Genomic DNA, 27,824 nt, shown 5'->3' with positions numbered 1-27,824 from the left:
ATATTTCTGTATGGAGTGAGTTGACAGATATATATATGGAGTGAATTGACATCTATCTGTATGAAGTGAGTTAACAGATATCTGTATGGAGTAAGTTAACAGATATCTGTATTAATTGAGTTGACATTTATCTGTATGGAGTGAGTTGACAGGTATCTGTAAGGAGTAAGCTAACAGATATATGTATGGAGTGAGTTGGCATATATCTGTATGGAGTGAGTTGACAGGTATCTGTAAGTAATGTGTTGACAGCTTCAGGGTAAAGTATCTGTATGGATTGAGTTGACAGATATCTGTATGGAGGGAGTTGGTAGCCATTTGCATGGAATAACTTGACAGCAATTTATATGGAGTGAATTGACAGCTACCTGTATGGAGTGAGTTAACAGATACCTGTCTGGAGTGAGTTGACAGCTAATTGCATGGAATAACTTGACAGATAATTTACGACTATGCAACAAGTTGATTGCTTTTTCTAATTTTACATATGATGTTTTTGGGATATTAGAATGCTTTGTTTATTTTCATTTACATCCAATATTCATAAGATTGTTTCAAAGAGAAATTTTTCCATAATATGCTTATCAAAACAGATCATATAACTTAACAAATTGATGGTGTAAAAGTTTTTTATATGTACAGTTACATGTCATAAATGTATCAATAGAAGACATTACTAAGTTGTACAACTGGTGCCTGATCCATATGTTTTAATGAACAATTAAAAAGTATAAATTAAGTTAAAAGTTTAAATATTTCATAAAATGTGAAATGATACTACTAGTATATGTTTATGTTTTAATAAAAATCAGTGTTGTCCTTTGTTTAGAAAAAAATTAAGCAGAATTAATCTTGGATCCATGAAAATTATTTTTAGAGAAATAAATGAGTAGTCTTACCCAAGCATGAATGCCCATTCCCAAGGTAATCCAAGAAGGAAATGTGATGCTATAGCTTCTGAAATACATTCTACCAGGCAAGGAGAACAGGCAAGTCGTACAACAGTGAAAGACAATTTCCTTAATGCTACAGGGTCTAGTCCAAGTCCTGCTCGTATAAGAATAACTGTCAATGCTATTTGTCTGTAAAAAAAAACCAAATCTATTAAAATTTACATCAAAATTTCATGCAAAGAAAAAGTCGGTTTTCTTTTGATGCCTATCATCTATAAAATAAAAGCAAGTTAACTGTACAATGTAGTATTTCTACGCTAGTCACATAGACACATCATAGACACATCATAGACACATCATAGACACATCATAGACACATCATAGACACATAGCTTTGAATAGACAATCATAGCATTTTATGAAATACAAACAATCTTCTTTACAATATCTAAAATGACACTAGCTTTTTTCAATCTAAACATTTAATGGAACCTGTTGGGAGTACTGGGTAAAAATTACAAAATAACTCATCAGTTAAGTAAATTGGAGAAAATGACCTCCATGTAATTATGAAAATGTGAATAATCTAATAATCTGAAAACTGTATAATAGGAATAAAAAGTATCTTTTCTCAGAAAAAAAATACCATAGATTCACTTTAGGCACCATTTGTAGTTGACGACACCAAAAGTCCATGTAATTCATTTAAACAGTATTTTGTCAGAACCATAGTCCAAATGCAAATGTACTTTCATACATACCTTAAAGCACCTGACCATTTGTTATCCAAATGATTGCCCACTACATCAATCACTGGAACATTTCTGAGTAAAGCACCAACCAATAACATACCTGAAAATGTTAATCATAAATGGCATCAACATACAAACAACCATCAATAGTAAAGGTAATAATTTTTGCTTTATTCAAACGACAATACCTTTTTTCAAACTATCAGAAATGGAAATTTTTTTTTAATCAAAAGATCTTAAACGTAAAAGATGTTCGACATGTTTAATCCATTACTTAATCTAAGAAGTATTCTTACCTAATAAGGGGGGTAACTTGATGAAAGATATCAAATAACCACCAAGAACTGAACCAAAAAATAAAACGTAGAGTGAGAAGAAATTTCCTCCAGGTAAGGCATAGTCCTTAAACAATGCTAACAGAACACCAAATGTTATGCCACAGAGAAAAAGAAACTGTAAATATCTAGCAATCACTCCATGTGGTGGACACATAAAAGTAAACTTGAATCTATCCCAACAGTTTGGATTCTCTGGTAAAGGGTGGTACTTTGTTCTGCATGGCAAGCAAAAGTTGTGACAAAATGTCCTCAGTCCATGACATTTCCTGGTGCTCTCTTGCTCTGTCTCTTCAATATCCTCCTCCAAAATAACACCATTCATACCGTCTGCTATGTCTGTTTCTTTAGACATTAGAACTTCTTTGTGGTCCTCAGATTTTTCTGAAACAGGAAATTACCATATTAATACATGTATAATGAGGTGTCAAACATCAATGAAACAACAACCCTGCATTAATAAGATGATATAAAAGCTCAATAGAGCTTATGTTTTCTGTATACTGATATTCGTCTATAAATAAAGCTTTTGAACTTTGAAAAAGCAATAAAACCAGAAGAGACTTCTAGACAACATCATACTTTTTTGTCACAGTTCATCCTTTTGAGCCAATTTGAGGCAGCATTATGTTCCAAATTATAAACAAAAATAAGCACACCTACTGGTAATGTAGCTAGATTGACCAGATAGTTAGGATATTTGGTAATCACTTACTGGTTCATCTAGTTTAAAGTTACCAACTTCTGGTTGACAATGGGCAGGAGTTAAAATTTTGCACTGCATTAGCAAGAATATATAATTGGACAATTCAGCAATTTAGAGATTATGATCTATGGTGTCTTACATTTGAAAATGTAAAACTCACTTTATATTGTAAAAGGTTTGCCTATATAGTGTTACTACCACTCAAAATTCTCTTATAATATATTACATTTTCTTTTTTTTCTTTTATTTTGTGCAATAAAGAATATAAAACAGTATTTAAATTAACTAAGCATAATCAAAATTGAAATTATGTAATAATTTCCACTGTGACCTTATGTTTTTTAAAGTTAATATTTGACTTTTTTTATTTACTAAACAATTATTGTGACGGTGATGGCTGATGATTTAACCTCCAATATTCAAAGAAAAAATATAACAAAAACTTAAAACACATTAAAAATTGAGTGTAAAAAATAAGGTAAACTCTCTAACCTTTATCTTTTATTGTTTTGATTGTTTCATTATTCTTAGATATTGATTAAGCTTCAATCATACATCATGCATACATGTTTAATAAATATCATATCAATCTTGAATGCATTATGGATTGCAAAATCTTTGGTCAAGTGTCGCAAGTTCAAGAATTGCAATATCTAGGGTCAAGTGTCATGGATTGAGTCCCAAATAACGATTATGTCTGTAGATATGGATAAGGTGTTGGCATACATGTACACCGATCTCAAGTTATTTTTTATGAATGAGTTACACCAATTGACCAGAGGTCAAGCTGTGTAAATGATGACCTAAACCAATGGGTTCTTACTGTGGCATAATAACTTAAGCATTGTGACGTGCATATATATATCTACAAATATATAAAATCGTCCACAAAATCCTTTGGTCAGTTATGCTAAAATCTTACTTAGGGTTTGGCGTGTTGGATTTATATCGAGTGCTGTTTGACTATCATAAAATTGTCTTTGTAGAGTTAGATTTGTAAATCGAAATTTTAATACTCTGACAAAAAATAGGGGGAGGTGGCACTTACACATGGACAAATGCCATGCAGTACAGTTCTTGACAGCTGGAAGGGATATACATGTATTTGCTATATAAAGCAACGGCATCTTTAGAAGTTATTGATGCCTTCTCCTTCTCCGTTCTTCCCTTTCTGTATCGTCTCTCTACTATATAAAAGACTAAAGTTATTTCGCTCTTGTGATGAATGTCATCATTATGTGTGCTCGTATTTACACATATTTCGTATTTACATCACGTGACAAAATGTTGTCCGTAACTACAGCATACGGGCACTGAATTCCTGTGTCGGAAATAATTTAGCCACCATTTTGTTAAAGTGAACTAGAACAGTTGAGGAAAACAAAGGAATAATTGATAACCCTTTATTGACAACGCTGAACGCGATTGCATACAGCCTCAGGAGATTATTTAGAAAATGAATACATAACTAGAAATGGCTATAACATGATACCCTTTGGAATTTTTCTGTTTAAATTGCATTAGTGTTGTGATAAATGGAGGGAAAACGAGGGGTGTGTGTCGTGAAATACTTGATTCCCTATCTCTGATACGTTGGTGGGCACAAAGGAAACTGTCACAGAGATGGAGCTTTACATAGAAACATTGACTGGTACATTCTTCGAGCTTAGAGTGTCGCCTTTTGAGACGATAATGTCTGTGAAGGCAAAAATTCAAAGGCTCGAAGGTAGGTTCCAAGGGTCATAAATTATACAGTATGGTCATGATTTCTCAGAATGTTAAGAAATGTTTCTACTCCTTGTTTACATGTTTATCGAGATAATTGTATAAAATATGGTCAAAGAACGACATAAGGTGAGAACAAATGCATGTCTTCTGACCTAGGACAATAGCAGGGGGACATAACTCATGACAACATTCCATTCTCAATAATAAACCAGAATGTTATAATTTTACAGTTATCAAGAATGGGCAAAATATAGATATGAAACATTGGCCTGCATCTTTAAAAGTATTCAGTGATGGTTAACAAATACAATACATGAAGATAAGAAGACCTGATATTTTTAATTTATGAGTTTTTGTGTGAGAGACTTTATAATAAACACATGATAAATTGAGAGCCTATTGATCCAGCTACTCTAAGGCATTCATGAACAATTGAACATACATGGATAAGTGTGTACAGTTTTTTCTGTAAAGATTTATAGAAAATCCTCCTAAAAATATTGAAATTCTGTCTAAATTGGTCAAACTGTAAACAAAGACAAAGAAATCGTAAAAAGTGATGTTATTGTATAAAAGAATAAAAAATTAATTACATATAATGATAAGACTACTCAACCATGTTAATACATTGCTGAAAAATACATGTAGCATAATTTTAGTATACTTGCATTTAATCATTTATAATAATCAATTATTCAGGTTGTTTATTTAACAATAATTAGCCTTTTTATCTCTACATGTTCCCTTAGGGTGTTTATTTAGCATGAATATTGACTGTATAGAAATTAGATTTACAATATACTATTAATCTTTAGATTTGATTCAAAACAAACCTGAGAAATTAAAGTACATGTATCAAATATTTTTGAAAACTTGTATTCTGTCTATATACATTGTACTACTACATTTAGGATTACAGTGGAATCCCCTGTGTCCGCATGGCAGGTGATATCGTGCATAACCTGATTTCATCATATCCACAATGTAACACAAATAAAATCGTTCTTGTAATTGTTTTAGTCTTCTGAAGGGACGGAAAAGAAAAAAAATGTTAAGTTGAAACATAAATTTATTATTGCTATCCCATGATTAACCATATGTAGCCATTTTTTATTTAAAAAATAAATCATCAGATAAAATGAGTTTCATTTTAAGTCAAATTTTTATCTAAATGAAATAAATTTTGCTCCGCATCCTTTGAAACATATATTTTGTAGTATAAAATCTTTCATTTATTCAAAATTAGCTATTATTAGAAGGCATGCACAAAATCACTGGACATTTGAAGCTCTGTCAAAACAGGGGTTTCCCTAATTTTGGACACACATTACTTAAAATCTTAAGGGTGAAACCATACATAAAGAAGATTTCATGAAATTAAAGTATTTCATGAATTTGTTCACACAATATTATCTGATTATTGGTTTTATGAGATTACCAAAGTGAAGCCAAAAGTCTTCAATGTGTGGATACACCAGACTGCACTGTAGTTGGAGAAAGGAAAGAATTATAATTTTATATTATCTGAAATTATTCTCAATAATTATCTGTTTAAAATTTATATATTTGGCAATAATAATATGAAACTACAATACATGTATGTCCAAACTATTTTGTGTAAAACTAATCTTAAACATCTGTAAAGGCCGGTATACATTTGGTATACATTTGTAACTCATTTCTGGTAATACATTGTCCAGGCTAATGAAATTGGCTAACTTCAAGACCTAAGTACACAATTATGTAAGATTGTGAATCTTCATGAAGTTGCAACAACATTGTTAGGCAAGGCTTTGTCTTCTGAAGAAAAATAGAGTATAAAAAAATTAGACAATTTTTGTTTACTTTCTAAGGCAACCTCATATAACCTGCATGTGAAGTTAATTCATACATATGAGATAGCAAATTATTTAAATAAAGGTTTCCTTAAGCTAGAGAAGGATTTTAACTTTTAATTCTATAGCAAACACAACAGACCATGATTATTTCTTTACATTGAAACCTGAAAGGACACCTTTTATCCATGAAAAAAAAACAAAGTCAAACAATGTGTGTTCATCCTGTTTAATTTAATGAAATATAAATTGACCTAAACAAGTCTATCATTTTCTGACTCAGACAAGTCCAAAATTGTAAACACATATTTATTATAATAAAATTGGCTAGACACTGTGTTTTCCCTAGAAATTGTTTGAAGGATGGATAATTGACTGGAAGGATGGTGGTAATGAATTTTTGACTGTTTAATAAACTTTTATTTGAAAGTGCATCGCCATCCCCCACAGGATTCACTAAGTTTGTCTCTGGTGGAGAGTTGTCTCATTGACAATCATACCATATCATCTTATTTTTATATAAATTTTCTTATACTAATTACCATGATTACTGTTGATAAGCATTTTTTAATATTTCATTGTTAAGATGATTTTTATACGACCGCAAAAAATTTTTGCGGTTGTATATTGGTATACTGTTGGCGTCTTTGTCGTCCGAAGACACATTGATTTTCGCACTCTAACTTTAGTTTAAGTGAATGGATCTCTATGAAATTTTACCATAAGGTTCAATACCACAAAAGGAAGGTTGGGATTGATTTAGGGGGTTATGGTACCAACAGTTAAGGAATTAGGGGCCAAAAATAAGCATTTTTTTGAAACTTCCAGACATAACTTGTGTGTTAGTGTATGGATCTCTCTGACATTGTACCACAAGGTTCCATATAACACAGGGAATGCTGGGATTGATTTTGGGGATAATTGCCTCAAAATATTAGGAATAAGGGGCCAAAAAAGGGGCAAAAAACAAGCATTTTTCTAGTTTCATGACAATTACTTGTGTGTAAGTGTATGGATCTTTCTGAAATTGTACTACAAGGTTCCATATCACAAAGGGAAAGCTGGAATTGAGTTTGGGGAAATTGCCCTAAACGTTTAGGAATTTGGGGCCAAAAAACAAGCATTTTTGTAGTTTCCAGACAATAACTTGTGTGTAAGTGTATGGATCTCTCTGAAATTGTACTGCAAGGTACCATACCACAAAGGGAAGGCAGGATTGATTTTGGGGGTAATTGCTTCAAAATTTTAGGAATTAGGGGCCAAAAAAGGGGCAAAAAACAAACATTTTTCTAGTTTCAGGACAATAACTTGTGTGTAAGTGTATGGATCTTTATGAAATTGAACAACAAGGTTCCATATCACAAAGGGAAAGCTGGGTTTGAGTTTGGGGGTAATTGCCCCAAATGTTTAGGAATTTGGAGCCAAAAAGGGGCCAAAAAACAAGCATTTTTCTAGTTTCCAGACAATAACTTGTGTTCAAGTGTATGGATCTCTCTGAAATTGTACTGCAGGTACCATACCACAAAGGGAAGGCTGGGATTGAGTTTGGGGGTGATGAATCATAAGGGATTTCAAAAATTGGGGGGGGGGGATTTTTTTTTTCTTTTAAATTTCCCATTTTAAATTGGTTATTTCTGATTTATATATTAAAGCAAATAATAATGATATGGTTTGAATAGGTAAATTAAAAAAATTTAAGTTCTTAGACCACATTCATTCTGTGTCCGAAACCTGTGATGTGTCAAATATTTAATCACAATCCAAATTCAGTGCTGTATCAAGCTTGAATGTTGTGTCCATACTTGCCCCAACTGTTCAGGGTTTGACCTCTGCAGTCGTATCAAGCTGCGCCCAGGGGAGCATTTTATTTATGTTGGGATGCTAAGGTTACTCTTTAGATCCATGTTTACAATTATTTGTCACAACATGTCAGCTATATTGTAATCGATTGTATCTTATTGTTTTACTTTGGTGCCTTTTATAAAACCAAAAGTAACATGTACAAGTACTTGTTTTGTACCTGACGAAAAAAAAATGAAAAAAGCTACATGTACATGACGTAATATAAAAAAAGGATCCAACAGCAAGTCCCCCAAAAAATTCCCTTCATTCCGAGGAATCCATGTATTATGGGGTCATTTAATTTGTAGTCATAATTTCATTAAATGGATACTAAAAATCATACATTTATTTTAAAGGAATACCAATAGCTCAACAACATTTGATATGGCAGTCTATGGAATTAGAGGATGACTACTGTTTACATGACTACAGCATCCATGATGGATCCACACTTAAACTAGTCTTAGCAATGAGGGGAGGACCCATCAACACGAGGAGAAGTGAGTCTCAACAAATGATACTCTTTTTCACATAATCTTATTCAGACTGTTTGCACTGTCACCAAAAAATGTTACAGTAGTTGACAGGGATATAGAAATATGGGCACCTTGGTCTTCTTCCAGCCAACAAAGTAGGCCATCTGTTTGGCTGTGTATGATGTATAAATTTGAAGCCACATCTGGTAAGAATGGCAACATAAAATCTGATGCCTTGTGAAGAGAAAGTGCATTATACCTTGCACATTAAAGAACCCTTGCAATAACTCTTTGATGTGTTTGAAGGTTGCCTGTTACAAGGCAAAATTTTCTGCCCTATCAAAAATACCATTGTTTTCCAGTGGCATTCCATATTTAATGCCCTTCATCCATTTTGTCCCACCTTTTAGAACAACCTACCAATTGTATTTATTGTTAATAGATTTTTGTCCTGAATATACATGAAATAATTCAAACTGGATTGTATGGATTCATCAATCAATCCATCATTTTTTCTCCTTTACTGATTGTGTGAGAAGATAGTAATAATAATAAATAATTAAGAATAATAAATAGTTTATTTAAAGAGGGTAAAATCAGTTAGTACAATACTAATTTTTATGAAGGACATACAAAAAAAGAAGCAGGGGTAGACAACAACAAGAGTAATATGTCACTGTGCTGAATGAATACAATCTATTTGATCTGGAAAATGAGGTAGTCTTTACATTCAGATATAGCTCAAAAACTAGGACATGGACCCCTAGTTTTTTTCTTTGCCGGTCGAAAACACACACTGACAGTTGACAGTTCAGGCACTTGATAATTATTACAATTTTTTTTTTTACTGTATTTGTGTTGGATTTAGTAAGTTGTCAAAATCCTTTACTCCACAAATAATTGCATGAATCACTCAGGGCAGTTTAGATTTGAGTAACTTGTAAAAAAAAAGCTTAAACTAAATTTAATGCCTATAAAATAAAGAAATTTGTACTGACAGTCCAACACTGGGAAAAAAATCCCTTTTTATACGACCGCAAAAATTGAAAATTTTTTGGTCGTATATTGGTATGACGTTGGCGTCGTCGTCGTCGTCGTCCGGCGTCGTCCGAAGACACATTGGTTTTCGCACTCTAACTTTAGTTTAAGTGAATGGATCTCTATGAAATTTTACCATAAGGTTCAATACCACAAAAGGAAGGTTGGGATTGATTTTGGGGGTTATGGTACCAACAGTTAAGGAATTAGGGGCCAAAAAGGGGCCAAAAATAAGCATTTTTGTAACTTCCAGACATAACTTGTGTGTTAGTGTATGGATCTCTCTGACATTGTACCACAAGGTTCCATATCACACAGGGAATGCTGGGATTAATTTTGGGGGTAATTGCCTCAAAATATTAGGAATTAGGGGCCAAAAAAGGGGCAAAAAACAAGCATTTTTTTAGTTTCATGACAATAACTTGTTTGTTAGTGTATGGATCTTTCTGAAATTGTACTACAAGGTTCCATATCACGAAGGGAAAGCTGGAATTGAGTTTGGGGGTAATTGCCCAAAACGTTTAGGAATAAGGGGCCAAAAAGGGGCCAAAAATAAGCATTTTTCTAGTTTCCAGACAATAACTTGTGTTCAAGTGTATGGATCTCTCTGAAATTGTACCACAAGGTTCCATATCACACAGGGAATGCTGGGATTGATTTTGGGGGTAATTGCCCAAAACGTTTAGGAATAAGGGGCCAAAAAGGGGCCAAAAATAAGCATTTTTCTAGTTTCCAGACAATAACTTGTGTTCAAGTGTATGGATCTCTCTGAAATTGTACTGCAAGGTACCATACCACAAAGGGAAAGCTGGGATTGAGTTTGGGGGTGATGAATCATAAGGGGGTTCAAAAAATTGGGGGGGGGGGGGATTTTTTTTTTTTTCCTTTTTTTTTTCTTTTAAAATTTTCCATTTTAAGTTGGTTATTTCTGTTTTATATTTAAAAGTAAATAATAACGATATGGTAGGAGAAACACACCAAACAGGATGTGTAAATTATTATAAAATAAGTATTGTGCAATAGCAAGAAATTTTCAATTGCACAGTATTGCACAATAGCAAGAAATCTTCAATTGCACAGTATTGCGCAATAGCAAGAAATCTTCAATTGCACAGTATTGTGCAATAGCAAGAAATATCCAATAGCACAATATTGCGCAATAGCAAGAAATTGTCAGTTGTACAGTATTGCGCAATAGCAAGAAATATTTAATTGCACAGTATTGTACAAAAGAAGATACTTCGTATAAATTGCTTATTTCTTGACCAATTTCAATGGGGTTTTATTCTTGAATTCTTGGGGTTCTTTAATATGCTGATTCTAACCGTGTATTAAGTTTTTGGATTTTGGGCCCCGTTTTTAAATTGGTCCACATTGAGGTCCAAAGGGTCCAAAATTAAACTTTGTTTGATTTCATTAAAAATTGAATTATTGGGGTTCTTTGATATGCCGAATCTAACCGTGTACTAGTATTTAGATTCTTAATTTTTGGTTCTGTTTTCAAATTGGTCTACATTAAGGTCCAAAGGGTCCAAAATTAAACTTAGTTTGATTTTAACAAAAATTGAATTCTTAGGATTCTTTGATATGCTGAATCTAAACATGTATTTAGATTTTTGATTATGGGCCCAGTTTTCAAGTTGGTCCAAATCGGGGTCCAAAATTAAACTTTGTTTGATTTCAACAAAAATTGAATATATGGGGTTCTTTGATATGCTGAATCTAACCATGTATTTAGATTTTTGATATTGGACCATAATAGTTGAATGTCCAATTTAAAATTTTTAAGTTCTTAGACCACATTCATTCTGTATCAGAAACCTATGCTGTGTCAAATATTTAATCACAATCCAAATTCAGAGCTGTATCAAGCTTGAATGTTGTGTCCATACTTGCCCCAACTGTTCAGGGTTCGACCTCTGCGGTCGTATCAAGCTGCGCCCTGCGGAGCATTTTATTGTTTTATGTATACATATATTTTTTATGTAACTCTTGTGGGTTATAATTTATTCCAAAATATGCCTTTATAGGCTTTAATCTTACTAATTTTTATACGACCGCAAAAAAATTTTTGTGGTCGTATATTGGTATGACGTTGGCGTCGTCGTCGTCGTCCGGCGTCGTCCGAAGACAAATTGGTTTTCGCACTCTAACTTTAGTTTAAGTGAATGGATCTTTATGAAATTTTACCACAAGGTTCAATACCACAAAAGGAAGGTTGGGATTGATTTTGGGGGTTATGGTAATAACAGTAAAGGAATTAGGGGCCAAAAAGGGGCCAAAAATAAGCATTTTTGTAACTTCCAGACATAACTTGTGTGTTAGTGTATGGATCTCTCTGACATTGTACCACAAGGTTCCATATCACTAAAGGAATGCTGGGATTGATTTTGGGGGTAATTGCCTCCAAATTTTAGGAATTAGGGGCAAAAAAAGGGGCAAAAAACAAGCATTTTTCTAGTTTCATGACAATAACTTGTGTGTAAGTGTATGGATCTTTCTGAAATTGTACTACAAGGTTCCATATCACAAAGGGAAAGCTGGGTTTGAGTTTGGGGGTAATTGCCCTAAAAGTTTAGGAATTTGGGGCCAAAAAGGGGCCAAAAAACACATTTTTTTCTAGTTTCCAGACAATAACTTGTGTTCAAGTGTATGGATCTCTCTGAAATTGTACTGCAAGGTACCATACCACAAAGGGAAGGCTGGGATTGAGTTTGGGGGTGATGAATCATAATGGGGGTTCAAAAAATTTTGGGGGGGGATTTATTTTTATTTCATTTTTTTTCTTTTTTTCCTTTTTTGTTTCTTTTAAAATTTTCCATTTTAAGTTGGTTATTTCTGATTTATATTTAAAATCAAATAATAATGATATGGTAGGAGATACACACCAAACAGGATGTGTAAATTATTATATAATAAGTATTGTGCAATAGCAAGAAATTTTCAATTGCACAGTATTGCACAATAGCAAGAAATCTTCAATTGCACAGTATTGCGCAATAGCAAGAAATCTTCAATTGCACAGTATTGCGCAATAGCAAGAAATATCCAATAGCACAATATTGCGCAATAGTAAGAAATTGTCAATTGTACAGTATTGCGCAATAGCAAGATATATTTAATAGCACAGGATTGTGCAAAAGAAGATACTTCCTATAAATTGCTTATTTCTTGACCAATTTCAATGGGGTTTTATTCTTGATTTCATGGGGTTCTTTAATATGCTGAATCTAACCGTGTATTTAGTTTTTGGATTTTGGGCCCCGTTTTTAAATTGGTCCACATTGAGGTCCAAAGGGTCCAAAATTAAACTTTGTTTGATTTCATCAAAAATTGAATTATTGGGGTTCTTTGATATGCCGAATCTAACTGTGTATTTAGATTCTTAAATTTTGGTTCCGTTTTCAAATTGGTCTACATTAAGGTCCAAAGGGTCCAAAATTAAAGTTAGTTTGATTTTAACAAAAATTGAATTCTTAGGGTTCTTTGATATGCTGAATCTAAACATGTATTTAGATTTTTGATTTTTGGGCCCCGTTATCAACTTTGTCCACATTGAGGTCAAAAGGGTCCAAAATTAAACTTTGTTTGATTTCATCAAAAATTGAATTATTGGGGTTCTTTGATATGCCGAATCTAACCGTGTATTTAGATTCTTAATTTTTGGTTCCGTTTTCAAATTGGTCTACATTAAGGTCCAAAGGGTCCAAAATTAAACTTAGTTTGATTTTAACAAAAATTGAATTCTTAGGGTTCTTTGATATGCTGAATCTAAACATGTATTTAGATTTTTGATTATGGGCCCAGTTTTCAAGTTGGTCCAAATCGGGGTCCAAAATTAAACTTTGTTTGATTTCAACAAAAATTGAATATATGGGGTTCTTTGATATGCTGAATCTAACCATGTATTTAGATTTTGGATATTGGACCATAATAGGTGAATGTCCAATTTAAAATTTTTAAGTTCTTAGACCACATTCAATCTGTGTTAGAAACCTATGCTGTGTCAAATATTTAATCACAATCCAAATCCAAAGCTGTATCAAGCTTGAATGTTGTGTCCATACTTCCCCCCAACTGTTCAGGGTTCGACCTCTGCGGTCGTATCAAGCTGCGCCCTGCGGAGCATTTTATTGAAGAAAGAAATGATAATTTTGATAGAAAATAAAACTTACTTTTATTTGAAAAATAGTATATAAAGTAAAAATGACGAAAAACCTATAGAGGGCCAATGGATGCTAAACTAAGGAAAGCTATAATACTCTTATCATCTTTTCAATTAATGTTTGATGACACAAACCACCATGAAACATTGTTGCCACTTTTACTCAAGTAGGACATTTGACAATAAAACAAACATCAACATTTTTATAAATCCTGTTAAGAACAAAAGCAGTAAATTTTTGGAAAATGATAATTTTTGGATAATTTAGAAACAATTTTAAAAGAGTTTGTAAAATTTCCATATTTTTGATCAGTATTAGGAATGAAAGAAAATCATCTTTGACAGGTTCTACAAAAACTTTGGTCATACATGTGTACATTCTTGAAATTGTAATGAGATATTATGAAGGAAAACACCCCAAAACATTTGTATCATTGATCTGGCATTGTTTATGGTTTCCTCCCTAAAATTAATGGTTGATAGTTCTTTTTTATTTGTTGCAATTTGTCAGTGAACAAAATGATGATGATTTGACATGGTTTAGATATATTCTGTGGTGTATTTTGATTTAAAAATAAGATATAGGCTATAGCAACTTATAGAATTGTTTGAAGAAATCATATAAAACATCAGGTCAGTGCTTAGAATAAAAGTTGGTCTAGAAAACACAGATACAGTACAACCTGTGACTTCCTCTTAGTTATGTCCACCCTCTTGTATGGTCACCATCAAATGGTACACATTTTTTTCTGTTTTTGTTTAGGCTTGTTAAAGTATCAATTTGACCGTTTTCCAAAACAAGTGCCCTCATTGAATTAAAACGGTCCCTCAAAAATTAACAGTGATTAAACTTTGTCTATTGCTATGTTTTGATTTAGTTTTGATTGGTAAATCCTTGAATAATATTTACTTAAATTGTGTTGCCTTAGTCAACTTCATCTCCTATTTAAGATGGAGTTGTTTAAATAGAAAATTATTTAGTAATATATTAGAGATGATCCTATTCTCCTAAAAAAGGATATTTCTACATTGTCAATCAGGAAATAATGATTTCTTCCTCAGTGTTCTCAGAAATTTCTTATATCATCCTGGTAAACAGGAAATTATGAAATACCATCTTGTTTCTAGAAACTATAGCATCACATCCATACCACTATCTATAAGAAACTCATTTCAGATAGCATCACATCCTAGCAATATAGCATCACATTACCATGATGCTTAAAGGCCCTGGGGAGAACACTGTGAATCCTTATGCATTGTCTTCCAGTACAGCCATTTCCAGTATTGTTTTGGGAGGCAAAATTATCTCTGTACAATTTTCAGTGAAAAAATTCATTTGGTCAGCAGACATGATTATAATGGGAAGTGGAAACCCTAATTTTGTTAATCTTTAGTGAGTAGTGTCCTTGTAAAGACTTTTTTATGCTGATTTGTTGAAAGATCGTTGATATTTTATACCCTCATGACCCTAGCAGAACAAAAAGGCTAAATTAAGTGCAAAATATGAAATGGGTGATGTCAAAAATAAATATTTGTTACTGACTTACATTTGTCGATATATGACCTCAAGCTTTTATACTTCACATCCTTTATGTTATAGTTCCCATGGAAGATCCAACACTCAGGGAAATGGCTGAATATGTAGAAGCAAACAGAGATGAAATATGGGAAAAGGTACCAGGAAATAGACAAGTTACTTTACTTGTGTTCAGAGAGGGTGACCAGCTGAACTTTTTCCGTGTAGTTGATAGAGGAGATGGAACACTCACTCCGTTGTCTGAGTCTCTCAGGTATGTAGGTGATCTGTATCAGATATTAGGAAATATTTTTGATACCAGTCTTATGGTTATAGATTACAGGTGTATTTATAACCAGGTAAAACTTGTGCTTCAGAGTAGGTTAATGCTGAATGATAAGCTTTCTTTGGTTAGTATTTTCATGCTTGCTACATCACATGCTTTTAATAACCACTCTTGATATATTCTGTTTAAAAAAACAAACGTTTTAGGTACATATAAAGGACTTTACCAAAAAAAGAACGAGTATGCATCATATTGTGCACTAGCATTAGCAAAGTACATACATGTATTCTGTTTGCATATTTGATTCACAGGAAGAACCATACAGTTAATAAGATTGTATATATGTATTGAATGTGCCCCTATTAGGACATGATTAGGTTAATGTTTCAGAGACTTGACAAAAATATTGATAAAACCATCAACTGTGTACAACATATTTTTGTTGTGTAATTATGGAGCAAAGGTCAATCTTTATGTATACATTATCAGTTATTGAAAATTATCTTTTCCAATACCTGTTATTGTTGAGAATAGAATAAATCTGTTGAGCAACTGTTATTGTAATAAATATTTATTTAGACAAAATAGAATTGCTGAAAATATTTTTTGAAACATGTATATTTTAGTGGTGCCTCCATGTACAACTTCAATGATGAAGAAGAAGATGATGACACCCCTCCAAAAGAAAAGGTTGAAGAGAATGAACAACTGAAAGAAAAAATGAAAACTCTTCGAGGGAAAATGGAAAAATTAACTCTTAAAAAGGTATATTATTGTCAGCATGTAAGTCAAGTATTCATTACTTTGCATCTTGAAGAAGCTTATGAACCATTTGTCCTCAGATGTGTTTAAGCTATTTAATAGTGGCATGGGGTAATTTACTATATTGATAAAGTCAGCATGATATTGTTGAATTATACAACATTGATAAAGTCATGATTTCATTTTTGGTCAGATTTATTATTCATTATATGAACTTCTGGTCAGATTTATTATTCATTATATGAACTTCTGGCATACTCTTACCTGCAACACATACTAAACAGATTTTCAGTTGTATTTGTAAAATGACAGGCAGTGTACACACCTTAAACAGGTCATTCAGCCCCAGTATGTTTGACCAAATAGTAAAACAGCCAATATATTTGTTAATAATCATATCCACATAAAAATAATTTTCAATGTGTAATCATGGTAATAGAATTGAGAAGTGCTGATTATCAAAATAGGTAGTGTCAAATTACAAAAAAGAAAGAAAATTAGAATGTTTTGCAACACGATAAATATTTATATAAAAAAATGCATTCACTTGTGGAGTTGGGTTGCTGTCTCTATTATTCATATCAGGAAGGGTTGTCTGTATATAAACAGCTATTATTAACCTCATTCTGACACACAGTTGGAAATTTTTGACAATATTAACTGTCTGTACTAAAAGATTTCATATTGGTACATAAATAATGATATCACAAATGTAGTAATTATATTGCAGCTTGATTTTGATGTTCTCGATCATTTCATATTTTTGACTTTTCAAACTTTGGTGTCAAGCATACATGTCATGTCTATTGAAGGTTATTCTAGAAACACATGTTGTGTGCACAGAAATCCTATCACAGGTTGTTTTTTTTTTTTTGGGGGGGGGGGGGTCGGGGTGGGGTAAACTTGAAGTAAGAAAACTTAATATAAAAATAGGCAGATGTTGTATGATTGTTAATGAGACAACTCTCTACCAGAGACCAAATGATATAGAAGTCAACAACCATAGGTCACAGCATGGCCTCCAACAATGAGCCAAACCCATACTGCACAGCAAGCTACAAAAACATCTTGTTTTCTTTAGTATTGCATTTAAATATGTTTTGCCTTTTTCAGCCTAGAAAAAAGCCCCGCCCACCTTCTACAGGTCACTCCACTAGGTTACGACAACTTCCAGGTTCTGGACGAGCTCTTGGACATTTAAATAGAAATATGTGCCTCCCTCCAGTTGGTCATACCCGCCATTCTCCTCTTACTATGGATGACAGAACTAATTTAACAGAACCATTGTCTTTATCTACTTTCGGTGAACAAAGTCGAAGTGCCAAATCATCAAGAAGTGGTAAATTAGTGGATAATACTGAGTGTTTGAGTAGACTAAGTCATACATTAGCTAGTGTGAAAGAAAATTCTAGTGTAAAGGAAGCTAGTACAGATATCAAAGATAAAGAAGACCAGTTTCAAACTGCTGCTCTGCCTGAGAAAACTGTTGATAAAAGTTTGTCAAAACCAGAGGAAAATATATCAAAATCAGACTCAGAGAAGCCTTCAAGTGAAACAAAAACTGAAGAAACACTGCCAACCACAAGTTCTCCTTGTAAAAAAGATTCTGTGCTCTCTGCAAATTCTCTTTCCAAAAAAGATTCTGTGCTCTCTGTAAATTCTGTTGGAAAAAAGGATTCTGTGCCCACTTCAAGTTCTAGTAAAAAGGATTATGGAAGTGATAATTCAAAGGAAACTAACAAACCTAGCACATCTAAAGCAAAACAACTTCTGAAAAATGACCTTACAATAGAAAACTTAAAAGAAGTGTTAGGTAGACCAAATACTTCTTCTAGAGATTTAATGTTAGAAAGTTTACAAGAGACCTTTGGCAGACCAACAACATCTTCTAGATACAAAGGACTAGAAAGAAGAAAGGAATTTACATTAGAAAGTTTAAGCACAAGTGAAGCAAGAGCTATGTCAGGACTCTTAAGGCAAGCTTCTCTTGAAAAAATTGGTTCTTCACGTATAGGTAATTTTACTGGTAGTAAATCGCGCTTGGGTAACTACAATATAGGACCGTCAGTTCAGGATGGCAGAATTACAACTCCGGAAGGAAGACTTGTGGTGAGTTTTACCGTTAAAGAAATTAAATCTCTCTTTATTCCAGCTTTGTTTGAAAACCGTGCTAATTTGTGAAGACACGTACACCACTTGCTATTGTAAATTATAAAAATAATAAGCATGGCATTTGAATTACACAGCTTTTGAAAAATCGGTAAAAAGACAAAAATATACATGGCAGCCAGTTGTGGTTTTTTTTCTTTCTCTAAATTAATTTTTAAGTAACCTATTTGAGCTGATATTATGCCTGCTGAATCCTGCTTAAAAAAAAAGTTATTTCACACCGTTGTTTTGGAAAATACAAAAATGTATGTTCATTTTCAGTTGTTGTAATTACATTCATTTATGTATTTTTGGCAGCATGACATTCACATACACAAACTTTACACTATGATTTCGTTAAACATTTTTATATTGATAAGTTTTTGTCACTCAGTAGAAGGTGTCAATCAAAAGTGAATGGTTATGCTAGTATGGCTAGTGACATGAAAGTATGTGTCAAAATTCACAAAAGATTAATTTACAAGGTGCCCAATTATCAATAATATTACTGAGTGTTTTGTTGAGTGTGACCATAATATATTTAATTTGTCAGTTGTGTTAATGAGTACATTTATGGTTAAAATTGATTCATCATTAGGATGTAAATTTTCACTTTTTTATCTTTTATTACTAACATTACATATACATATACAATGTATAATTTAGTGTTTCAATCAAAGCTTGGCACTTGTATGTAGATGTTGACAGAAATTATCACTATACATGTCAATCTATCATGTAAAGAATGACCTTAATTGAAGTGATATAAAAATGTTACATATACATGGACATCATTGTGGAACAATCGAGATGCTCCGAAAAGTTTTCAATTTTTTTCATGTACAATTGAAGAATGTCTACAGTTAACCATTCTGTACATGTTCATCCAAGATTCCAGGTTTTAATAAACTATTACTATAAGTTATATGGTTTGCTACTGACCCCCTACAGATCCATAGAGGTTAGTTAAATACATCCCCTATGTATTTTACTAACCCTCTATGGATCTGTAAGAGTCACTAGTGAACCGTCTTACAATTTTATCACACACAGGACTTTTCCTGCCAAGTCTTGTATAAAAATAAACAATGAAATACAATAATATTATTATATGACCTCATGAACCAAATATGAAATCTACTGACCCATTTTGATCCATAGGTGGTCACCACATGACGGCCTTAGACCAATCATAACGTCATTAATTTATCCTAGGTGCGATAAATGTACATAGAATTACTGTTACATATACCAGATTGTACAATGTATGCATTATACTTTAATGTTTTGTATATTTATAATAGATTGTAATAAAATGCACCATGTACCATCCACGTAACATGAATATAAATAATTAATTATTACAGTCTGCAAGATTACAGCGTGTTGCTAGTAGTCGAGATGGTCGATTATTGTCTCCGTCCCACCGACTTCCTCCTGTCAAATCTAAAAAGAAAGCTGCTAAAAGATGCTTTGTCTGTGCTAAAAAGACTGGTTTAGCAACAAGTTATATTTGCAGGTAAATAGCCATGATAAGATACTTCATAAGTCAGGTTAACATCACACTGTTTTTTGTGCTCAAAATCTCATACTTTTTAAATGATATCACCAAGTTTCATGCAAATTTAAGTGATTTTTTGTTAATTTTGGAAAAAAATCAAATTTTAACAGTCTTATTATGGTATTGGTGTATCATTATCTGTCTGTAAACAATTTTTTCTAAAATTTAGTAAAAATTGATCCATCTGCATGACATTTCAAAACAATGTTTCTGGACACAAAATGATGCTCTTACTTTTTCTAAGTTATTACAATGTATTAGGAACCAAGGGCTAAAAATAAATCTGAAGATGCTCCATTCTACATCTGTTCTGATAATTATTACGCCAACCAATTAAACTTCTGTCTCAAAATTATTGTGTAGTAGTGAATCATACTAGAAAACCCTGAGTATTTCGAACAGGTCTTTAAAACAGAAAGTAGAAAGGAGCATTGTTAGATCTGTGTAAGGGAAACATGGACACAAGATTTGTATTTCAATCTGATTGAGTATTGCAACAGATTTTGTACTATCTTTTAAGTTTCTATTTAAGCTATTTTGTCCTCAAACATCTAATTATAAAACTCATAAAAAACTAACATCATTTTTGTCATTTTTTTTTTTAGATATTAGAATAAACTGTATGGTATTTCTGTTTGCATTTTATTTTATATAATGATTTTAAAATCTTCAGCTGTTTAAAAAGATTAACTTTTAATCAAGAGGGAGAGTGTAAAAGTCTTTTTTGTTGTTATGAAAATATATGTCTGTTTTTGTGGTCAAAGGGGAGATAATCAGATTGTCTTTCTTTTGCAGGTGTGGTAATAATTTTTGTGCTACTCATCGTTATGCAGAATCCCATGAATGTACCTTTGATTATAAAACAGAAGGAAGAAAGTTATTAGAGCAGAGTAATCCAGTAGTTAGTGCTCCCAAATTACCTAAAATTTAACTCAGGATTGATATTAGCTCTTCATTTAAACAGTGCTTTACCACAAAACCATATCGTGGCATACACAATATGGATTAGTTGTTGAAATATTTTGTTTTTGGAGTGATTAAAGTGTTGTTGTTCAGGACTGTGATAGAATAAATACTGTAGTTCAGTCTTTCATTTTCATCTCTTATAAAGGGAAACAATTTATCTGATAAATCATTATTTTATTCAATATTGTTGGTTTTTTTTTAATGAAAACTTGATTGTTTTAACCCTATTTGTTTTTTAAAATATAAATTTTTGCTTTGCTTTACAAATTTTTATAATTGTTGAATAAGTTTTAGAATTAGAAAAAAGACAATATTACTTTTAAAGTGAAAAAAATCTTATTTTATTTACAAGGTGATAAAACAAGTAACTATTTGTATGTTATGTTATGTGATAGAATTTTATAACCTCATACTATTTCAGGAGTTTAATCAACAATTTTGTTAGAGAATGAAAACCTCTTTAAAATTCAGATCTTGCCTTTTTTCTGGGTTTCAAAACTTCAGTGTTTTACCCCGTTAAGAATGATATAATTAGTCTTTATATTATATACATTTATATGTTTTATAAGCAGTATGTACATTTTATAAGGATATTTTAACCCTCCAACTTTTCTTTTGTTTTCTGTATTGAGTAATACATTAGTTATTTTGTGATGGGTGTGTTCATTCATAGATTAGAAAGGATATGAGATTATTGTAATCTAGCCAAAATCTTTCCTGATATTGTTTTAATTCAATTCATTCTTTTTCATAATGACAAACATAATTAGTGTGCATGAATGCCAAACCTCTAATGAATATTGTCACCTCCAAAAATGTAGAAAAACATTCAGTTTCATAAAATATATTGTTTCATAGTATCATAAGGAAACAAAGTCTTAATTAGTCTTTACTCATTTTCCTCCTTTCTTCAGCAGATATATACTGCCGGTAAAAGGTAGGACTTCATTTCTAGTATTTTATTTTATTTTTTTTACAGGGAAACATTTGACAAGTATATATCAAGTCTTATTTGTTTTGTTCTTTAAAATCAGGGGAGCGAACTGTACTTCTATTTTTTTTAAATTCTGTTTAACAAATTGTTGATGAGTAGTTCAAAAAAGGTTTATGAAGGGGTACATAAAAAAAATTCAATTTGGGGTGTTATGGAAAAAATCAATTCTTTTTTATTTGAAATTCACAGATTTTATATGAAATAAAAGAGATGATAAAACAGAATTCAATGTCTTTTTAGAAAATTGAAAAGTACTATACATTTATTAGTTTGGTCAAATTAATCTTGTTCAAAATAGGGGTATATGATAATGTTTTGGAATGTACATACTGCTGCTGAAAGTATATAGTAATATATTTTTAAATCATAATTCACAAGAAAGACTTAATATTTAATAATTTTATCATTGGGATAATGCTAAAAAATAATTACAAAATCAGATTATATGATGATAGCTTTCATTTGAATTTATTTTGAATGTTATATTATATTGTGTTGCTCAGAAGGCAGGCTATCTTCAAACATTCCAATATACATGTCTAACCATACTTTATTGAGTCTAGATTTATTGTCCTTCACTATGTTTCTTTTGTATTCCTATTATATATAAGGGTAGATTAATGAAATTAGACTATTTTGTGGTGCAAATATTAACATTTTCATGTTTATAACAAATGGCAAACCTAAACATTTTCTGTGATCAAACTTGTTTACATTTTTGTTGCACTTAAGTTGTTTTTTTTTTGTTTTTGAATAATTTTCAGTTTTGTGAATTTTTCCTCGAATTAGAATATTTAATTTTTTTGCAATGCTTTAAATAAATATAGACAATTTTTAAAAAGGATAACATAAACTTGGGTATGTTATTTATAATAAATGGATATAGAATACTAAAGCCATATCTTTTATGGAATTCCAAAAATGAATATTATATTATCTTGAGATCCCTAAATATAACTTTTCGTTTTTGTAATTCCAATGGTGCTATATCAAGTGATCTACTTATTTTTGATTTGAGGAATAATTTGTTGATATATTAATAGGTAGCTGATGTGTTCCTATGTTAGGGGCTGTTCTGTATGCTAGTATGACATGATTGAATGGCTGTGAGATTTTGTTGTTTTAGTTGTGTATGTCTGTTGTTACTGTTATGACCACATTAATCATGTTCAGACAGCTGTTTAGGGTAGGTGCTACAAAATCAAGCTATAAATAATTCACAATTTTTATTGACAGATATTGGCTACAGGATATTCTAAAAATACAATTAAACAGTATAAACTGTATTTTAATTGATTTATAATCTGTTTGTTTGAATGTGCTGCTGGGTGTGAAATACTGTGTTTTAAGAGATCTATCATAAATTTGTGATTGGTCAAAGGGAAATAACTCTTGCAACTTTAAAATATGAGGACATTTATAATTAATCACTACAAAATTCATTTTGTAGCTGTATTTTGTAGCATCCTTTCCATAACAACAGTAAATTATACTCTCTCTCATTGTGAGTTAATAATGCAGTGATTGTACATTGTGCACTGATAACTGAGTGTGAATAAATAAATTCTTTAATTTGTAATGATTGTTACTTGATTGCCTCCCTTTGAAACATCTTGTTACTGTATTTAACGTTTTTTTTTTCTTCTTAACCCTGCATGTTTATATTTTTTTAAAGTCAGAAGTGTTAAAAAAAATTAAATTCTTGTTAATTGAGCATTGCATGAAAGGTAGCTAATGACTAAGGCAGACATATACTGTTTTCATTTATTTTCGTGCATTCAGGAAAAGTTTCATATTGACATATCATGCTTTTCCTGGAAATAAAACTACCAGTCTCCAGGAAATCAATCAGAAGAATGACCTGGATATTATTAACACAAAACTAACCTAAGTGACCCATGTATAAAAACTGTAGAGCAATGTGACCCAATTCTAACTTTTAGTCTCAAAACTATCAACAACATCTCTTAAGGAATATTACTTTCTCGACCTGAAACCATGCAAATAAGCCTTGTAAAATTAATTTTAGAGACAAATACAAAATTTAAACCCAAACAAAAAAAAGCTTTCTACAGTGGATATCAGTATTTTTGTCTGTAATTATGATCTATAATTGCCATTTTGTTGAAAGTTACTAAATGGATGTCAACAGACGTATATCATGTATTCTATAGGTATAGGTATTGTAGATATGCATGCATTATTGTGTGTCTGCATTAAGGATTCTGAAGATGAAATTTAATAAGGAGACATGGAGTTAGGGCTAATTTCCACTATTTGTTTCATTCAAATGGTAAAAAAGTTGTCATATGCTATTGGAAATTTGATACTGAAAAACCTACTGTAAATTCAGAATTTGGGTGCATTTATTATTGTGATTTATGAAGAATAGACAAAAATGCGAGATTAATTATTGCGATTTCAGAAAAAGCTGCATACAGATGTCGTAATGTGAGTTCTTAGTTTTGTGATGCTCACCCAGTCGAATTATTCCCATTAATAAAAACCTCAGAATAATTTCTGAATTTACAGTATATCATGTTTTTATATAACTACAATTTTCAACAACTTTACATATTTCTAAAATTCAAAATGTTATTTAGCCCTTATTGATACATTTTGATACAAATTTCAAATATATATATGTTTTTGCAAAATTTTGCATCAAAGGATATCTCTAACCAAAATTAATTATTTTTTACCTGAAAGACAATATACAGCTTTAATTGTAACATAATTTAAGGTTAGTTTTGGGTGTCCTTTCATATTTTGGGGATAAATACTCAATGTTTGTAAAAATCTGTCAAAAGGGAGTATTGGGCTATAGTTAGAGATATTTGATTTGTTTATAAATAAACCATGATATTGATGGAACCTTAAAGTAAACACATGGAGCTATGATAGATGAATTTAAGTAAAGATTGAACAAATTTTTGAAAACCACCATGGTGTGAAGTGAATCCAGAGGTCTACTTCTGTAGGGATTACCTTTTATAGCATATATTTTTTGGCAAATATTAGTAAATTGTTTCTCCTAAAAGGACTTAGAATTGATGAAATGTTATGATTGAGATGAAGTTTGGAGTGATGATTGTAAAAAGTCTCAAGCATTTTCCATATATGTAGCTCCATAAGGGGAGGTGTCTGTCCCTCCCCCCTCAATCTGCCTCTGTCAACCACCCAAAAACCAATTATTCCACGATAAACACAAAGAGAAGAGATAAACAAAAAGTAAATAGCCTTACAGGCACTTTCTTAGCCTTCTGTATCAATTTATAGTCCTTACTGTTAAAAATGTACGAGATTTTCCCATTTTTGTCTCGCCTTGACGGAGTCATAAAGCGAGACATAGGTATGCTGTTTCCGGCAACAATGGCGGTGGCGGCGACAGCAGCAGCGTCAACAATGTATTAGTTTGTGATTAGGTCTAGTTCATAGTGAACCACTAGTGGTAGGTCAATGGTATTTGGTATGCAGTTGTATTAGCATTGGCACATCTCATTACCATGGAGATTATTTGGCCCTGCCCCCTCAGTCAAGGTCTATTGACTTTGAAACTTTGCTTAGTTTACATGTATTAGTTTGTGATTAGGTCAGTTTATGGGGAACCACTAGTGGTAGGTCGATGATATTTGGTATGCAGTTGTATAAGCATTGGCATATCTCATTTCCATGGAGATTATTTGGCCCCGCCCCCTCATTCATGGTCTATTGACTTTGAAACTTTCGCTTAGTTTTCATGTATTAGTTTGTGATTAGGTCCGTTTAAGGGGAACCGTTAGTGGTAGGTCAATGATAATTGGTATGCAGTTGTATAAGCATTACCACATCTCATTTCTATTGAGAATATTTGGTCCTTACCCCTCAGTCATGGTCTATTGACTTGAAACTTTTGCTTAGTTTACATGTATTAGTTTGTGATTAGGTCAGTTTAAGATGAACCACTAATGTTAAGTCAATGATATTCGGTATGCAAATGTATTGGCATTTGCAAGTTTCATTTCCATAGAGATTATATAACCCCACCCCCTAATTATGGTTCATTGACTTTGAAACTGTTACATCGTTTACAAGTTAATGTTTGTGTTTAGGTTTGTATAAAGGGAACGACTTATGAAAAGTCAATGGTATTTGGTTTGCAGTTGTATTAGCATTGGCACATCTCATTTCCATGGAGATTGTTTAGCCCTGTACCTTCAGTCATGGTTTATTGACTTTGAATATTTGCATAACTTACATGTTAAAGTATTGCTATTTTAATTTCAACATTTGCATTATCAAAATAACAAATAGGCGAGACATATCTCTGTGTTAACATTTTATTTTATTGGTTATCTTTGATGAATAAGTTATTTTTATCTAGGACTAATGCATATTATCTATTGGTATATAGACTGTGGGATCCTGGCTCTTTTGGAGCCTCTGAGCAACAAGTGTGGATGAGAAAAAGTAATTTTCACAGTGCAAAGCATTTTTCTTCAGCTTTTATTGGATTTTTTCATTTACCTCCTCTTGATTAAAAAAAAAAAACGTTTCGGTAAGCATGTTATGAAAAGTTAGAACTTTTAATTTGCACTCCGATTTTGATGCAGTTCTCCAGTACATTGCAGTCAAGCACACTACATATATATACTGTGTCCACAATCGGTTTTGATATACTATTAAGATAAGGAGATGTGGTATGGTTGCCAATGAAACAATTACCGGGGTATCAACCAGAGTTCAAATGACGTGGATATAAGAAGAGCACTTATTCAACATCCCAGTGTCTACATTTTATTACCACTTCATGCTTAGCCCTTTATAAGTGGAGTCATTGATGTTATTTTCGACACTCCTTCTAGTAGTACATAATTATATGAATGGTTTGGAAAACTGATGCAGTGATATTCTCTTGGCAAATGAAATTTTGGATATCAATACTTCAAATGATCTTTACTACATCCCAGAATTCTTGATAAAAGCAGAGGCATATAATACAATTGTAGTATATGTCTCTGATCAAAGTTTTATAAACTTTTCGATGTATACGAACCTAATGAAAATGCTTAACATTTGGAGCAGACTAAAATCTGTCATTTAATGCATGGTTATACATAGCAATAGCCTGACACTGACAGGTTGTTTCAGAAATGTTTAAATCCTGAACATGAATGGTTAGTTTAAAAGGGTCCTCTGCTGTTGCTTTTCATGTGTCCACGTAGAGATTTTGTGTCATGTATTAATACACCATATCCTTCCTTTTCCATTACATATGAGTATTATCCTAGTCCTTTAAATGTATTTAGGTAAACATTTAAAAAACGCATTATATATATTTTCAACATCATGCAAAGCCGGCTTAACAGAAGCACATTTTCTCAAGTTCTGTTCTAAATCTATAGCTAAGGTTACTTACCAGATGTGAGTGGAGTAGCATCAGCCATAGTTGCAGAATTTGCTGTGTTGTGGTACCGTCTGATACTCCAACGTTTGTGATTTTTTCCCTGTTTTATCCTTTGCTTTACTATTACACGTTTCCTTGTAATATGAGGCAAATCACAAGTAAGTAAAACATAACATACATTATTTTTTTCGCGGCCTGGAGGGATAAAGTGTCACAACTGAATGTCCATCACATTTTGACAAGTATATTAATTTATTGTGGGAATTTTATAGTGTGTGTCCATTGTTAAGCAGATTATAAAAAGAAATAGTAAAAAATCCAGTAATTTCTACAGTTATTTAGCCGGAAATTCCCGAAATATGAATAAAGAAGATGCAGGGTCATTGAGACATCAACCAAACGGAAACGATAATAACAAAAGACGGCCCATTT

The 27,824-nt window shown here is 32.0% G+C and overlaps 2 protein-coding genes across 2 annotated transcripts in view; one reads left to right on the top strand and one right to left on the bottom strand.

Annotated features, from left to right (window-relative positions):
• The window catches only part of LOC127707722 (sodium/hydrogen exchanger 9B2-like), a 31,565-nt gene extending 27,615 nt beyond the window's left edge, over window positions 1-3,950 (bottom strand). Inside the window, exons 1-4 of the mRNA XM_052212428.1 lie at window positions 3,735-3,950; window positions 1,942-2,364; window positions 1,655-1,745; window positions 900-1,082 (exon numbers count right to left, since the gene is read on the bottom strand). Coding sequence (XP_052068388.1) covers window positions 900-1,082; window positions 1,655-1,745; window positions 1,942-2,335 — 668 coding nt within the window. The 5' untranslated portion in view covers window positions 2,336-2,364; window positions 3,735-3,950. The remainder of the gene's footprint in view (window positions 1-899; window positions 1,083-1,654; window positions 1,746-1,941; window positions 2,365-3,734) is intronic.
• A 37-nt stretch (window positions 3,951-3,987) lies between these two features.
• Window positions 3,988-23,585, top strand: LOC127707714 (AN1-type zinc finger protein 4-like). The gene is made up of 7 exons (XM_052212408.1): window positions 3,988-4,412; window positions 8,448-8,591; window positions 15,374-15,563; window positions 16,202-16,340; window positions 17,451-18,446; window positions 19,853-20,004; window positions 20,842-23,585. Exons 1-7 carry the CDS (start codon window positions 4,310-4,312, stop codon window positions 20,975-20,977), a joined length of 1,860 nt encoding a protein of 619 aa, XP_052068368.1. The 5' UTR covers window positions 3,988-4,309; the 3' UTR covers window positions 20,978-23,585.
• Window positions 23,586-27,824: the final 4,239 nt, after the last annotated feature.

This window comes from Mytilus californianus, unplaced genomic scaffold (assembly GCF_021869535.1).
Source record: "Mytilus californianus isolate M0D057914Y unplaced genomic scaffold, xbMytCali1.0.p SCAF_7, whole genome shotgun sequence".
NCBI lineage: Eukaryota > Metazoa > Mollusca > Bivalvia > Mytilida > Mytilidae > Mytilus > Mytilus californianus.
Note: the sequence above shows the minus strand (reverse complement) of the source record. Positions and strands in the feature narration are given on the sequence as shown.